The 17,466-nt window shown below is 42.5% G+C and overlaps 1 protein-coding gene and 3 non-coding genes across 4 annotated transcripts; all 4 read left to right on the plus strand.

The window, feature by feature from the left end:
- Nucleotides 1-878: 878 nt before the first annotated feature.
- On the plus strand, nt 879-4,450 carry LOC100136630 (small ribosomal subunit protein uS7). The gene is made up of 6 exons (XM_021571682.3): nt 879-1,002; nt 2,056-2,165; nt 2,455-2,664; nt 3,592-3,720; nt 4,071-4,169; nt 4,343-4,450. Coding segments are annotated over exons 1-6 (618 nt in total). The 5' UTR covers nt 879-1,001; the 3' UTR covers nt 4,412-4,450.
- LOC118941240 (small nucleolar RNA SNORA3/SNORA45 family) lies at nt 2,233-2,364 on the plus strand. Its single transcript, XR_005037569.1, has one exon. It is a non-coding gene; the product is annotated as a small nucleolar RNA SNORA3/SNORA45 family (small nucleolar RNA).
- On the plus strand, nt 2,823-2,949 carry LOC118941235 (small nucleolar RNA SNORA65). The gene has a single exon (XR_005037564.1). It is a non-coding gene; the product is annotated as a small nucleolar RNA SNORA65 (small nucleolar RNA).
- Nucleotides 3,851-3,980, plus strand: LOC118941241 (small nucleolar RNA SNORA3/SNORA45 family). Its single transcript, XR_005037570.2, has one exon. It is a non-coding gene; the product is annotated as a small nucleolar RNA SNORA3/SNORA45 family (small nucleolar RNA).
- Nucleotides 4,451-17,466: the final 13,016 nt, after the last annotated feature.

Raw genomic sequence — 17,466 nt, forward strand, 5'->3', positions numbered from 1 at the left:
GATCTTGTTTCTCATGGTCTGAAGGACCTTTAGGTGCCTTTTGTAAAACTCCAAGCGGGCTGTCATGTGCCTTTTACTGAGGAGGAGCTTCCGTCTGGCCACTCTACCATAAAGGCCTGATTGGTGGAGTGCTGCAGAGATGTATGTCCTTCTGGAAGGTTCTCCCATCTCCACAGAGGAACTCTGGAGTTCTTTCAGAGTGACCATCTGGTTCTTGGTCACCTCCCTGATCAAGGTCCTTCTGCCCCGATTGCTCAGTTTGGCCAGGTGGCCAGCTCAAGGAGGAGTCTTGGTTGTTCCAAACTTCTTCTATTTAAGAATGATGGAGACCACTGTGTTCTTGGGGACCGTCAATGCTGCAGACATTTTTTGATACCCTTCCCCAGATCTGTGTCTCGACTCAATCCTGTCGCTGAGCTCTACAGACAATTCCTTCAACTTCATGGCTTGGTTTTTGCTTTGACATACACTATCAACTGTGGGACCTTATACAGACAGGTGTGTGCCTTTCTAAATCATGTCCAATCAATTGAATTTACCACAGGTGGACTCCAATCAAGTTGAAGAAACATCTCAAGGATGATCAATGGAAACAGGATGCACCTGAGCTCCATTTCGAGTCTCATAGCAAAGGGTCTGAATACTTATCCAAATAAGCTATTTCGGTTTCTTTATTTTTAATAAATTAGCAGAAATGTATTAAAACCTGTTTTCGATTAGTCATTATGTGGTATTGTGTGTAGATTGATGAGGGAAAAAAGGTAATTTAATACATGTTTTAATATGGTGTAACGTAACAAAATATGGAAAAAGTAAATGGGTCAGAATGCTTTCCGAATGCACTGTACATATTGGAGATGGGATTTCTGCCATTGAACTACAACTCCATAAAAGCAGTGCAATCCAGTTACCTCATTTCCGCCTCCCGGTATATCTGTTTGATGCGCCCTGAACAGGCCCTTTTCCGGCTTTGAGAAGTGTGGTGCAGAACGGCAGACACAAGTGAGTGGAAAATTTTTACAATTTTCAAGGCCAAAATTGCATGAAAACGCACAATGTCCAACTATCGTACGTGTAACATTGCTTGTTTGACTTTGAGTCTGAAGTAAATCCGTTTATAGTCCGAAGTCGTTTTTAAATCACCCGAGTGTTTTTACTGGCCTTCAGCCGGGGCAGATTAACTTCATGCTTACACGTGCGACACTGCTAGTTAGCTTCATATTTAGCGTCCTCCCGGGACCACTCGGAACATTATTGCTATGCAAGATGTTCAGTTTGGTGTTAAACACATGTTTATCTCATGTTTTGCTCATAATGACATTAGCCATATAACTCGTTCGCTAGTAGACTGTCTGACTTTAGCCTTTTGGTCCTACTGTCGTGTGTCTGCTCTCATTCACATTGCCTTTAAGTTGTTATCCCGACTATTTAATATAATTTAACTACTTACACCAATATATTTGTGCTGTCCGTGTGTAGCCCAGCCCACGTTGCTATCACTAACGTTGACTGTATAATGGATAACGTTGGCTAGCAGGTTAGCTAGCTCTTCGTGTGTTACTGACAGTGGCAGCCATTCCTTCCTGATGTTGATGGCTTTATCATGAATAATTTTCTCATGTCACCTAGCATTATGCTAACTAGTTGAGCCGTAATGTGGTAGTATCAATATCGTGATGTGGTAATTTTTACTGTTTTTGATTTCACCTTTATTTAACCGGGTAGACTAGTTGAGAACATCTCATTTACAACTGCGACCTGGTCAAGATAAAGCAAAGCAGTTCGATACACAACAGAGTTACACATGGAATAAACAAACATACAGTGAATAATAAAGTCTATATACAGTGTGTACAAATAAGGTAGGATATGGGAGGGAGGCAATAAATGGGGCATAGTGTCGAAGTAATTACAATTTTGTAATATCATTGATTAGTGTGGGATACCATTATTACAAGGCCTTTGCCATGGAACTGGGGTCAGACATTGTGGTACCTTGACTCTCGTAATTAAATCCATCAATGTTACCTGACTAAATCTTCTGTTTTTCATCAGTGACTTCAGAGTCGTGGGAGACTGCCCCTGCAGTGGCTGAAACGCCAGAAATCAAGCTCTTCGGGAAATGGAGCACAGACGATGTTCAGATCAATGACATCTCCCTGCAGGTAGGGCATTTCAATGTTTGATTTGTGACTAGGCACTATAAAACATAATTGTTTTTTTGTGTGTGTAAGCGAGGCTAGAGTCACGCCTTTACAACCCTCATTGTCTTGGTGTGCTAGAGTGCTCGCAGAGTAAACTACTTTGCATATTCATTGGCTGTAGTCTCATGTGGCCCAGTCAATCACCAGCTCAGAAACATGAACATCGATGTATTCCCTGTTAACCTGGACATTGAAATGTAAGTTATTGGGAAGGGAACTAGTATTGATGATGCTTTTTCCTTCAACTCAGGATTACATTGCTGTGAAGGAGAAGTACGCTAAGTACCTACCACACTCTGGAGGTCGTTATGCTGCCAAGCGTTTCCGCAAGGCCCAGTGCCCCATTGTGGAACGTCTCACCAACTCTATGATGATGCATGGCCGCAACAACGGCAAGAAGCTGATGACCTGTCGCATTGTGAAGCACGCCTTCGAGATCATCCACTTGCTGACCGGGGAGGTACGTACCTTATTCAACTTTTTTTTTTGTCCCAAATGTCACCCCATCCCCCTTCATAGTGCACTGCTATGGTCCTTGGTCAAAAGTAGTGCGCTAAATGGGGAATAGGGTCCCATTTGAAATGCGGTCTTAGCCTTGAACTCCATGCCTGTCAGCCTCCCGCCACTATGCTGGTCTGTTTCAGTGACTGAGTATAATCCAGTGGAGGCTCAGATAGACCCAGCTCTAGGAAGCAGGGCTGCCTAAACAAATGGGCAACTCTGTGCCGAAAGGCCTGGAACAAACGCCACGTGGAAATTGTTCTGCTTTCTTACGTCCATGCCTACGTTACTGTTATCACCCCAATTTTACTGGTCACCTCTATGTCCCATATGTCCTGTTAGGGTCTTATTTTTCAGAGTAAATAACCCACGGACTCTAGTGAAGCTTTAACCAAGTTTAATTCTGCCCAAAGGTCCTGTACAGCTGTAATCAGACAACCCAACATTTGTCCCATCCAGATATTTATATCTCACTTAAGACTCTCCTTCTCTCCGATCCTTACATATTCCAGGCTCTACAGCCAGATAAGAGGGTAACTGGATACCAAATGTTTATTACTCAAGAGAATCTGTCCTCACCACCTGACCTCAACCCCTCCATCTAATCCAGATGTCCATCTGTCTCCCCTCTATCAATATGTTGCTCTCCTCTTGTCACCAACACATTCCACAGCTTTGTCTTTCTACAGAGACCCAGTCTCTTTCACTCCTTAATATACTATGTGCCTGATCTATCATGTCTTTAATATCTCAATGTTCAAAATGTTGAATCCAACAGTACGCTCGGAGTGTCTTTGCCTGTGAGATTTGTACCCCTGGATTCCAATATGGATTCCAGTACGGTTGTGGTGGTTGACTTTGTCTCTCCTCTGCCTTGTCCTCTCAGAACCCCCTGCAGGTGCTGGTCAATGCCATCATAAACAGCGGACCTCGTGAGGACTCCACCCGTATTGGTCGTGCTGGTACCGTTAGGAGGCAAGCTGTGGATGTGTCCCCTCTGCGTAGAGTCAACCAGGTAAAAGAGACTGCTGCCACATTCCTCTCCAACTCTGCCTGTTGCCACTTCGTTCACTGCCAAATCTAGGCTACATCACAAGTGAAGTTACAGGAATATAAAACTTTTTTGTACATTTCTCTTTTGTGCACACGAGGCTAGAGTCACGCTATTACAAACTCATTGTCCTGGTGTGCTAGAGTGCTCGTAGAGTAACATCTTTACCTATTCATTGGCTGTAGTCTCTTGTGGCCCAGTCAATCACCAGCTCAGATACAGAACCTCCATTTTGACTTGTTTTGTTGTAAAGATTCACAACAGTTTATTTATATTCTGTTTATGGCTGCTCACTGTCTTGTCTCCTGTCTCAGGCGATCTGGCTACTTTGCACTGGAGCAAGAGAAGCTGCTTTCAGGAACATCAAGACTATCGCAGAGTGCCTTGCCGATGAGCTGATCAATGCAGCCAAGGTGAGACTTTTTGTTGAAGGTGTAGTCTCAATTGTGTTTCAGTACCATACAGATTTGGTTTTGAACAAGTTAATCAGATTTTTCACGTCTACTGTTATGTTGGGAGGGTTTGTTCACCAGTGTTCATGTCAAATTCTTCGGGGTTGACCAGTGTGTTGATTGTGTTTTGTCAGGGTTCTTCTAACTCCTACGCCATCAAGAAGAAGGACGAGTTGGAGAGGGTCGCCAAGTCCAACCGTTAAAATTGTTCCTTTCTAAAAAAAATAAAATGAGGAAATACATTTGAGGACTTCCATTGTTTTTTAAAAGTTGAAAGTGGTATGATGTTTAGTAACACTTATAAAGGCCTGAATACAGGACAGTTGAGGAATGAGTCAAAGGTTTTAAATTCATTTATTTGATAATCTACTAAATTACTTGAATATAAATTAATGCAGCATCTTTGGTGCATACTATTGATTGGACTACTGAAGTAAAAGGTAAATGTCAGTGCTTTATCGCTAATGAGGACTTCGCAACAACACCTAAGTACTGTGACAAACAATGCCAGTTTATTTGAGTTACTGCACTAAATATACAGTGGGGCAAAAAAGTATTTAGTCAGCCACCAATTGTGCAAGTTCTCCCACTTAAAAAGATGAGAGGCCTGTAATTTTCATCATAGGTACACTTGGACTATGACAGACAAAATGAGAGAAATCCAGAAAATCACATTAGGATTTTTTTTAAATTTGCCAATTATGGTGGAAAATAAGTATTTGGTCAATAACAAAAGTTTATCTCAATAGTTTGTCATTGCCAACAAAGGGTATATAAGAGGTCAAATGTTTTCTGTAAGTCTTCACAAGGTTTTCACACACTTGCTGTTATTTTGGCCCATTCCTCCATGCAGATCTCCTCTAGAGCAGTGATGTTTTGGGGGTACTGCTGGGCAACACGGACTTTCAACTCCCTCCAAAAGATTTTCTATGGGGTTGATCTGGAGACTGGCTAGGCCACTCCAGGACCTTAATGCTTCTTACGAAGCCACTCCTTCGTTGCCCGGGCGGTGTGTTTGGAATCATTGTCATGCTGAAAGACCCAACCACGTTTCATCTTCAATACCCTTGCTGATGGTAGGAGGTTCACTCAAAATCTCACGATACATGGCCCCATTCTTTCCTTTACACATATCAGTCGTCCTGGTCCCTTTGCAGAAAAACAGCCCCAAAGCATGATGTTTCCACCCCCATGCTTCACAGTAGGTATGGTGTTCTTTGGATGCAACTCAGCATTCTTTGTCCTCCAAACACAAGTTTGTTTTTTTTACCAAAAAGTTATATTTTGGTGTCATATGGTCAGATGACATTCTCCCAATCTTCTTCTGGATCATCCAAATGCTCTCGAGCAAACTTTAGACGGGCCTGGACATGTACTGGCTTTTTGCTCACCGTTCTTGTGATAATTTTGCCCCCACGGGGTGAGATCTTGCGTGGAGCCCCAGATCGAGGGAGATTATCAGTGGTCTTGTATGACTTCCATTTCCTAATAATTGCTCCCACAGTTGATTTCTTCAAACCAACAGAACTACAATTGTTTCTGGTGTCCTTTGACAGCTCTTTGGTCTTGGCCATAGTGGAGTTGAGTGTGACTGTTTGAGGTTGTGGACAGGTGTCTTTTATACTGATAACAAGTTCAAACAGGTGCCACTAATACAGGTAACGAGTGGAGGACAGAGGAGCCTCCTAAAGAAGTTACAGGTCTGTGAGAGCCAGAAATCTTGTTTGTAGGTGACCAAATACTCATCACCATAATTTGCAAATAAATTCATTAAAAATTCTACAATGTGATTTTCTGGATTTTTTTCTCTAATTTTGTCTGTCATAGTTGAAGTGTACCTATGATTCATTACAGGCCTCATCTTTTTAAGTGGGAGAACTTGCACAATTGGTGGCTGACTAAATGCTTTTTTGCCCCACAGTACAAAAGTATGTGGACACCCCTTCAAATTAGTGGATTCGGCTAGTTCAGCCATACCGGTAGCTGGCGGTGTATAAAATCGCGCACACGGCCACGCAATCTTCATAGACAAACATTGGCAGTAGAATGGCCTTACTGAAGCGCTCAGTGGCATATGTGGCGCTGTCATGGGATGCCACCTTTCCAACAAGTCAGTTCATGTTTCTGCCTTGCTAGAGCTTCCCTGGTCAACTGGTGTGGTTACTGTGAAGTAGAAATGTCTGGGAGCAACAATGGCTCAGCCGTGAAGTGGTAGGCCACACAAGCTCATAGAACGGGACTGCAGAGTGTTAAAAAAAAAATATGTCTTCTGTTGCAACACTCGAGAGCCTTAGATCTGCCCATTCGTCATCTGCGATGGATACTACAGCTGGCTCTGAGCCCCTCGGTCCTCGGGGTGTGCGAAACCCCTCGAGGCGAAAGACTGTCTGGACCTCAGCTGTTATCAGCAGCTCTATTGTAAGAAACATCTTGGTTCCCAGGGCTAAACCCCTGTTCTACCACAGGAGCACGAGAACGGGACATAATAAGGCTGCTTCTGACTGTTCTACACAGGAGCACGAGTACAGGACATAACAAGGCTGCTTCTGACTGTTCTACCACAGGAGCACGAGTACAGGACATAACAAGGCTGCTTATGACTGTTCTACACAGGAGCACGAGTACAGGACATAACAAGGCTGCTTCTGACTGTTCTACACAGGAGCATGAGTACAGGACATAACAAGGCTGCTTCTGACTGTTCTACCACAGGAGCACGAGTACAGGACATAACAAGGCTGCTTATGACTGTTCTACACAGGAGCACGAGTACAGGACATAACAAGGTTGCTTCTGACTGTGTTACCCAGGAGAACGAGAACAGGACATAACAAGGCTGCTTCTGACTGTGTTACCCAGGAGCACGAGTACAGGACATAAGGCTGCTTCTGACTGTTCTACCACAGGAACACGAGTACAGGGCATAACAAGGCTGCTTCTGACTGTTCTACACAGGAGCACGAGAACAGGACTTAAGACTGCTTCTGACTGTTCTACGACACGCTGGTAGCTGACGCTGTCATAGTCCATGTGGGGTCAAATGACAGAAGGGCTAGGTCTGAACTTATTAAAATACATTTAAATAACTAATTCTAGCACTGAAAGATGTTTAAAAAATTGCCAATTTCAGGTCCGGTACCATCTTTGGGCTGCGGGTGTGAAAGATTCAGCAGGCTACTGGCATTACACGCGTGGCAAAAATACTTTTATAGATAACTTTGACACCTTCTGGAAACAGACGATACTCTATAGGAATGACGGAATCCATCCAAATCATCTTGGCTCCTAGACTGTCCATGAATTTCAAGGCTCAGTTAATCCCTACCGTTGTGCCGCAGTTGTCATAATGCTGCATCAAATGTACATTATCCCAGGGGTGTTGGCAGACACAATGTAAGTAACTTCATTTATGTCCCCCTAGCTGCCCTGAATAGCTCTGGTCCTACAGCTATTGTATGCAGTAATCATGTGCCTATGAATCAGAGTCACGGCTAGCACTGAGGCAGTGCCCGATTTCCTTTCCCTAGTAGGAAGTCCACTGTGAGCAGCACACCGTGCACTATCAGCTCAAATATAAATAACATGAACAAGTCTACTTCTGATAAGCTTCCCAGTAAAGCATAAAAAACAATCAACCAACCCAGAAAAGTGTTTAAAAAAATAGCCCAGAGTAACATACTATGAAACAACGTTAATAAAGTTATTAACTTGTAACAGATGACACTCATTCTGACGATCTCTTTAAATAACTCACTTAGATAATACCTTTGATAGTGGCAGCAATACATGGTTATAACATCTACCGAAAAGACATGCCAACCAACGGGGGCGGTGTTGCGGCCTAATATTCAGAATCACATTCCTGTAAAGCTTAGAGAGGATCTCATATTAAATACTGTTGAAATAATATGGCATCTGCCTCATCTCAATCCTATTCTTATGGGAAGCTGCTACAGACCAAGTGCTAACAGTCAGTATCTGGATAATATGTATGAAATGCTTAATAATGTATGTGATATCAACAGAGGTAAAGTGTCAAGAAAAAGTATGTGAACCCTTTGGAAATACCTGGATTTCTGCATATATTGGTCATAAAATTTGATCTGATCATCTAGGTCACAACAATAGACAAGCACAGCCTGCTTAAACTAATAAAACACAAACAATTATACGTTTTCATGTATTTATTGAACACACCGTGTAAACATTCACAGTGCAGGGTGGGAAAAGTATTTGAACCCTTGGATTTAATAACTGGTTGACCCTCCTTTGGCAGCAATAACCTCAACCAAACGTTTTCTGTAGTTGCGGATCAGACCTGCACAACGGTCAGGAGGATTTTCTTTTACCAATCCTCTTTACAAAACTGTTTCAGTTCAGCAATATTCTTGGGATGTCTGGTGCAAACTGCTGTCTTGAGGTCATGCCACAGCATCTCAATCGGGTTGAGGTCAGGACTCCCTGTCTTAGGTCAGTTAGGATCACCACTTTTAAGAATGTGAAATGACTGGGCCACTCCAGAAGGCTTATTTTCTTCTGTTGAAGCCATTCTATTGTTGATTTACTTCTGTGTTTTGGGTCGTTGTCCTGTTGCATCACCCAACTTCTGTTGAGCTTCAATTGGCGGACAGATAGACTAACATTCTCCTGCAAAATGTCTTGATAAACTTGGGAAATCAGGGCCTGGGCCCTGAGGCAGCAAAGCAGCCCCAAACCATGATGCTCCCTCCACCATACTTTATAGTTGGGATGAGGTTTTGATGTTGGTGTGCTGTGCCTTTTTTTCTCCACACATAGTGTTGTGTTCCTTCCAAACAACTCAACTGTAGTTTCATCTGTCCACAGAATATTTTGCCAGTAGAACTGTGGAACATCCAGGTGCATTTTTGCAAACTTCAGATGTGCAGCAATGTTTTTTTTGGACAGCAGTGGCTTCTTCTGTGGTGTCCTCCCATGAACACCATTCTTGTTTAGTGATATATGTATTGTAGACTCGTCAACAGATATGTTAGCATGTTCAAGAGATTTCTGTAAGTCTTTAGCTGACACTAGGATTCATCTTAACCGCATTCAGCATTCTGCCCTGTGCTCTTGCAAGTCATCTTTGCAGGACGGCCACTCCTAGGGAGTGTAGCAACAGTGCTGAACCTTCTCAATTTATGGACAATCTGTCTTACCGTGGACTGATGAACATCAAGGCTTTTAGAGATACTTTTGTAACCCTTTCCAGCTTTATGTAAGTCTACAATTCTTAATCTTAGGTCTTCTGAGATCTCTTGTTTGAGGCATGGTTCACATCAGGCAATGCTTCTTGTGAATGGCAATCTCAAATTTTGTGAGTGTTTTTTATAGGGCAAGGCAGTTCTAACCAACATCTCTAATCTCGTCTCATTGATATGAATCCAGGTTAGCTGACTCCAATTAGCCTTTGGAGAAGTCATTAGCCTAGGGGTTCACATATTTTTTCAAACCTACAATGTGAATGTTTAAAGGATGTATTCAATATAGACAACACAAATACAATCATTTGTGTTATTAGTTTAAGCACACTATGTTTGTCTATTGTTGTGAAATCCAGGTAATTCCGAAGGGTTCACATACCTTTTCTTGCAACAGAGAGGTATAATTTCTGGGTGATTTAAATATTGACTGGCTTTCATCAAGCTGCCCACTCAAGAAAAAACATCAAACTGTAAATAGTGCCTGCAACCTGGTTCAGGTTATCAGTCAACCTAAGAGGGTACTTACAAACAGCGCAGGAATTAAATCATCAACATCTATTGATCAGATCTTTACTAAGGCTGCAGACATGGGCTTTTAAGCAGTAGCCAAATCCATAGGATGTAGTGATCACAATATAGTAGCCATATCTAGGAAAACCTAAGTTCCAAAGGCTGGGCCTAATATAATGCATAAGAGGTCATACAAGAAGTTTTGTAGTGATTCGTCTGTTGATGTAAAGAATATTTGCTGGTCTGTGGTGTGTAACGAGGAGCAACCAAACGCTGCACTTGACACATGAAATTGCTTATTCCAGTTACTAATAAGCATGCACCCATGTAAAAACTGTTAAATACCCTTGGATTGATGAGGAATTGAAATATTGTATGTTTCAGAGGGATGCTGCAAAAGGTATGGCAAAGAAGTCTGGTAGTACAACCGATTAGCAAACGTACCGCAAATTGAGAAATCATGTGACTAGACTAAATAAAAATGTACTATGAAACGAAAATAAATGAGAAAAGGCTAACTCTGCTCCATCATTCATTAAATCAGATGGCCCATTCATCACAAAACCCACTGATATTGCCAACCACTTTAATGATTTTTCATTGGCAAAATTAGCAAACTTAGGCATGACATGCCAGCAACAAACACTGACACTCCACATCCAAGTATATCTGACCAAATTATGAAAGACAAGCACGGTATTTTTGAATTCCATGAAGTAAGTGTGGAAGAGGTGAAAAGATTATTGTTGTCTATCAACAATGACAATTCACTGGGGTTTGACAACCTGGATGGAACATTACTGAGGATAATAGCGGACGATATTGCCACTCCTATTTGCCATATCTTCAATTAAAAAAATACTAGAAAGTGTGTGCCTTCAGGCCTGGAGGGAAGCAAAATTCATTCCGCTACCCAAGAATAGTAAAGCCCCCATTACTGGCTCAAATAACTGACCAATCACCCTGTTTCCAACCCTTAGTAAACTTTTGGGAAAAAATGTTGTTTGACCAGATACAATGCTATTTTACAGGAAACCAATTGACAATGGACTTTCAGCATGCTTATAGGGAAGGACATTCAACAAGCACAGCACTTACACAAATGACTGATGATTGGTTAAGAGAAATTGATGATAAAAATATTTTTTGTTAGACTTCAGTTTGGCTTTTGACATCCTCAATCATAGTCTGCTGCTGGAAAAAACGTATGTGTTATGGCTTTTACACCCCTGCTATATTGTGGATAAAGAGTTACCTTTCTAACAGAGGGTGTTCTTTAATGGAAGCCTCTCCAACATAATCCAGGTAGAATCAGGAATTCCCCAGGGCAGCTGTTTAGGCCCCTTACGTTTTTCAATCTTTACTAACGGCATGTCTATGTATGCGGAGGACTCAACACTACACACGCCAGCTACTACAGTGACTGAAATGACTGCAACACTTAACAAAGAGCTGCAGTTAGATTCAGAATGGGTGGCAAGGAATAAGTTCATCGTAAATATAAAAAAAATTAAAAGCATTGTATTTGGGACAAATCATTCACTAAACCCTAAACCTCAACTAAATCTTGTAATCAATAATGTGGAAATTAAGCAAGTTGAGATGACTAAACTACTTGGAGTAACCATGTATTGTAAACTGTCACGGTCAACACATATTGATACAACAGTAGCTAAGACTAGGCGAAGTCATGTCCATAGTAAAGCGCTGCTCTGCCTTAGTAACACTATCAACAAGACAGGTCCTACAGGCCATAGTTTTGTCGCACATGTTCAGTAATGTGGTCAGGTGCCACAAAGAGTGATGTGGGATAATTACAACTTGCCCAGAACAGGGCAGCACGTCTGGCCCTTTAATGTACATGTAGAGCTAACATTAATAATATGCATGTCAATCTCTCATAGCTCACAGTAGAGGAGAGATGGACTTCAACAATATTTGTTTTTGTAAGAAGTGTTGACAAGCTGAATGTACAGAGCTGTCTGTTTAAACTACTAGCACACACCAGAGGTCTCTTCACAGTCCCCAAGTCCAGAACAGACTATGGGAGGCGCACAGTACTACATTGAGCCATGACTACATGGAACTCTATTCCACATCAGGTAACTGATACAAGCAGTAGAATCAGATAAAATAATTAGGCAAAAGTACACCTTATGGAACATCAGGGACTGTGAAGAGACACACACAAAGGTACAGACACACACATACACAGAAGCACTAGCACATGCACTCTACACATACATACATTGTATATTTTGTTGTATGGTGGTATTATACATTTTGTATTGTAGATATGTAGTGGTGTAATGTTATATGATGTACTGTTTTATACACTGCTCAAAAAAATAAAGGGAACTCTTACACAACACAATGTAACTCCAAGTCAATCACACTTCTGTGAAATCAAACTGTCCACTTAGGAAGCAACACTGATTGACAATACATTTCACATGCTGTTGTGCAAATGGAATAGACAACAGGTGGAAATTATAAGCAATTAGCAAGACAATAAAGGAGTGGTTCTGCAGGTGGTGACCACAGACCACTTCTCAGTTCCTATGCTTCCTGGCTGATGTTTTGGTCACTTTTGAATGCTGGCGGTGCTTTCACTCTAGTGGTAGCATGAGACGGAGTCTACAACCCACACAAGTGGCTCAGGTAGTGCAGCTCATCCAGGATGGCACATCAATGTGAGCTGTGGCAAGAAGGTTTGCTGTGTCTGTCAGCGTAGTGTCCAGAGCATGGAGGCGCTACCAGGAGACAGGCCAGTACATCAGGAGACGTGGAGGAGGCCGTAGGAGGGCAACAACCCAGCAGCAGGACCGCTACCTCCACCTTTGTGCAAGGAGGAGCCGGAGGAGCACGGCCAGAGCCCTGCAAAATGACCTCCAGCAGGCCACAAATGTGCATGTGTCTGCTCAAACGGTCAGAAACAGACTCCATGAGGGTGGTATGAGGGCCCGATGTCCACAGGTGGGGGTTGTGCTTACAGCCCAACACCGTGCAGAACGTTTGGCATTTGCCAGAGAACACCAAGATTGGCAAATTCGTCACTGGCGCCCTGTGCTCTTCACAGATGAAAGCAGGTTCACACTGAGCACGTGACAGAGTCTGGAGATGCTGTGGAGAACGTTCTGCTGCCTGCAACATCCTCCAGCATGACCGGTTTGGCGGTGAGTCAGTCATGGTGTGGGGTGGCATTACTTTGGGGGGCCGCACAGCCCTCCATGTGTTCGCCAGAGGTAGCCTGACTGCCATTAGGTACCGAGATGAGATCCTCAGACCCCTTGTGAGACCATATGCTGGTGCGGTTGGCCCTGGGTTCCTCCTAATGCAAGACAATGCTAGACCTCATGTGGCTGGAGTGTGTCAGTTCCTTCAAGAGGAAGGCATTGATGCTATGGACTGGCCCGCCCGTTCCCCAGACCTCAATTGAGCACATCTGGGACATCATGTCTCGCTCCATCCACCAACGCCACGTTGCACCACAGACTGTCCAGGAGTTGGCGGATGCTTTAGTCCAGGTCTGGGAGGAGATCCCTCAGGAGACCATCCGCCACCTCATCAGGAGCATGCCCAGACGTTGTAGGGAGGTCATACAGGCACGTGGAGGCCACACACACTACTGAGCCTAATTTTGACTTGTTTTAAGGACATTACATCAAAGTTGGATCAGCCTGTAGTGTGGTTTTCCACTTTAATTTTGAGTGTGACTCCAAATCCAGACCTCCATGGGTTGATCAATTTGATTTCCATTGATAATTTTTGTGTGATTTTGTCGTCAGCACATTCAACTATGTAAAGAAAAAGTATTTAATAAGAATATTTCATTCATTCAGATCTAGGATGTGTTATTTTAGTGTTCCCTTTATTTTTTTGAGCAGTGTATTTGGTTTTATATGTAATGTACGTGCCTTGACGTGTTTGCACCCCAGGAAGAGTAGCTGCTGCCTTGGCCTTGGGATCCCTAATAAATACAAATACTAATGAGTTCCAAACTGCCTCTGGAAGCAAGGTCAGCACACTAACTGCTCGTCAGGACTTTCATGAAATGGGTTTCCATGGCAGAGCAGCCACACACAAGCCTAAGATCACCATGCACAATATCAAGCATACGCTGGAGTGGTGTAAAGCTCGCTGCCATTGGACTCTGGAGCAGTGGAAACGCGTTCTCTGGAGTGATGAATCATGCTTCACCATCAGGCAGTCCGACAGACAAATCTGGGTTTGGCGGATGCCAGGAGAACTGTACCTGCTCCAATGCATAGTGCCAACTGTAAAGTTTGGTGGAGGAGGAATAATGGCCTGGGGCTGTTTATATGGTTCGGGCTAGACCCCTAGTTTCAGTGCAGGGAAATCATAACGCTACAACATACAATGACATCCTAGACGATTCTGTGCTTCTATCTTTGTGGCAACAGTTTGGGGAATCCCCTTTCCTGTTTCAGCATGACAATGCCCCTGTGAACAAAGCGAGGTCTATACAGAAATGGTTTGATGAGATCGGTGTGGAAAAACTTGACTGGCCTGCAGAGCCCTGACCTCGACCCCATCGAACACCTTTGGGATTAATTGGAACGCCGACTGCGAGCCAGGCCTAATAGCCCAACATCAGTGCCTGACATCACTGATGCTCTTGTTGATGAATGGAAGCAAGTCCCCAAAAGCAATGTTCCACCATCTAGTGGAAAGACTTCCCAGAAGAGTGGATGGAGGCTGTTATAGCAGCAAAGGGGGACCAACTCCATATTAATGCCCCTTATTTTGGAATGAGATGTTCGTCGAGCTGCTGTCCACATTCTTTTGGTCATGTCGTGTATATCATGGTCGGGAAGTGTTACGCATTAGTCTACAACTCTGAATTATGCGTTTGAGCCATTATGGACAACTGTCAGTGTTTCAGCCCATAATATTTTCCAATTTGGGCCTCGGTTAATCCACAGGAATTACAAACAATGCAAGCATAACGATGGAAATAGTTGAGAGACTTTTGAACTCGTACTCTCCCTGGCTGATTAATTTGGCCATCAGATCTCAACCAGCACATTGGTAAATGTATACAATTTAGTCTTCAGATCGGTGATTTATGTCCTGGAGAGTATGACAAAGAATCTATAATGACAATGGCATTTTAAGTCGGCGAGGGGTCACGTTAGCTTTCAAGTCTGCTTTCCAAAACGCAGACCCACTAAATCTAAATTTTAACAGATTTCACGTGTGTTCTAATCAAACAAACATGCATTTAAAATCCCCTTCGTGATAAAGCATTGCATGTATCACATTTCATTTGCATAATAGCAGAGGCATTTATAGGATTTGCACACAGGATCCCCCCCCCCCCCAAAATGGTGCCTTTCATTCATTCATTTGATGCAATTCTGTCATTTAGGCCACTTAATGTTCTTACCATCTCTGTCCTCGTTGTAGGACTTCACTGTGTCCACGGTGCCAGTGTGTGAGGGAACTCGTCTAAAGAACATCTGCTCTATGGGAGGTCCTGATACTATCATCATCAGCAACAGTGATGGGGCCAAGAAGACCCTCCGGGTGAGTGTGTGTCCGAGAGAAAGATGGTGAACTAATATACAGTAGCTCTCTATCCATGTACTGTTGAAGTCGGGAAGTTTACATACACTTAGGTTGAAGTCATTAAAACTAGTTTTTCAACCACTCCACACATTTCTTGTTAACAAACTATAGTTTTTGCAAGTCGGTTAGGACATCTACTTTGTGCATGAGAACTCCCTGCCAGTGAAGAGCACGTCGCTGCCCTCCAGCGTGGCCCCTACGGAGCCTCCCTCCTCTGCCCCCAACTCCACCACTGTCAGGTTCAGCTCCGACATCACCCTCCTCACCGCTTCAGCCTGAGGAAGAGAGGAGAAAGGGACAGAGAGGGAGAGAAAGAAAGAAAGGAGAGGTCAAACTGACTCAGTTCGCAACCAAAAGCCCAGGCCAATGAAAAGACAGAAAACACTGATTCTACAATATTAGGAGGAAATATACAGTTGAAGTCGGAAGTTTACATACACTAAGGTTGGAGTCATTAAAACTTGTTTATCAACCACTCCACAAATGTCTTGTTAACAAACTATAGTTTTGGCAAGTCGGTTAGAACATCTACTTTGTGCATGACACAAGTCATTTTTCCAACAAATGTTTGGTCTGTTTTAATATTTAATAATTTCTGCCCTCCGAATTCATATTCATTATATAAATAGGCCCTTTTAATTTTGTCTGGCTTGCCATCCCACATTTTTTTTAAATATTTTTTGCTCATATAATTTAAAAAACAGGTCACTAGGTGTAGGCAAGACCATAAGCAAATAGGTAAACTGGGATTTGACTAAAGAGTTAATCATGGTGATTTTTACCACAAATTGACAGGTATTTTCCTTTCTATGGAAGCAAGATCTTATCTATTTTTGTTAACTTTCTATTCAAATGTATTATAGTGAGATAATTTCTTTATTTCGGGATATGTATACCGAGTATGTCCACATCACCGTCAGACCATGTTATTGGTAAACTACACGGCAATGTAAAAGTTTGTCTTTTTTTGTGACCAATACGTAATATTGGTCACAAAAGTTACAGTTGACTTACAATTAATGGAGGACAGTCATGTTCTATTTTACAGAAACAAATGGGAGTTCTCTCTGACCTTAAACACAATCACCATACTTAGATCTAACTAATCACTATTATTAATATATTACTTTGATATATATACACACATATAAATATATAATAATGTATTATTATAAATAATAAATATAAAAACACAACTAGTAAAGTGTTGGTCCCATGTTTCGTGAACTGAAATAAAATATCCCAGAAATGTTCCATAGGCACAAAACACTTATTTAGCTTAAATTTTACACACATTTATCATAATTTGGTTAGAAAAAGTATCTAGATTCTCTTTGAGGCTGTGGAGGGATCCAAATTGTAGAATTAATTACTTTCTTATCTCCCTGGCATATTACATAATTTATGCAGCAGCATACAAGACATTTTTGGACTCACCGTTGTGCTGTGCTCACTTGAACAGGAAGGTGGCGCGGCAGTCCCTCAGGGCAAATTTTGTCTTAACTTTTTCATTAAAGTCTGATATTCTCTGGATTCATGGCGCTTTCAAGACAACTGGGAACTCAGAAAAAAATCACGTTTTTTTCATGGCGCTCAGGGGAGGGGGCGAGCTTCCAAGTCAGGAACTCGGGCCTCTTTTTAGAGCTCTGACCTGAAGATCACTGGCATCATGATTCAACCTTTTTTCACAGTTGTCTTGAACTCACCAAAGTCTAAGATTTCCCAGTTTCCTTGAACGCAGCAGAAGTCATGCTGGATTGACAGCGTAGCCAATGTATTCTACCTTTTCTGTCCCATGGTGTTGCGTGTGAATGTCTCCTTTTAAGCTTGGTAAGGAGACCCTTAAACCCAGACCACACACCCTCTCAACCGAATAGCAGGCAGGGGAAGCAAAATAGTGATTGCTTTGCAACGCTTTGCGTTTAGCTACGGAT

This window comes from Oncorhynchus mykiss, chromosome 18, assembly GCF_057628025.1.
Source record: "Oncorhynchus mykiss isolate SJ-2025 chromosome 18, ASM5762802v1, whole genome shotgun sequence".
Lineage (NCBI taxonomy): Eukaryota > Metazoa > Chordata > Actinopteri > Salmoniformes > Salmonidae > Oncorhynchus > Oncorhynchus mykiss.

Excerpts from the sequence above, each read along its gene's own strand:
- LOC100136630 (XM_021571682.3), top strand. Across the intron at positions 2,166-2,454 it reads TCAATGACATCTCCCTGCAG|GATTACATTGCTGTGAAGGA; the intron begins GTAGGGCATTTC and ends CCTTCAACTCAG. Across the intron at positions 3,721-4,070 it reads CTCTGCGTAGAGTCAACCAG|GCGATCTGGCTACTTTGCAC; the intron begins GTAAAAGAGACT and ends CTCCTGTCTCAG.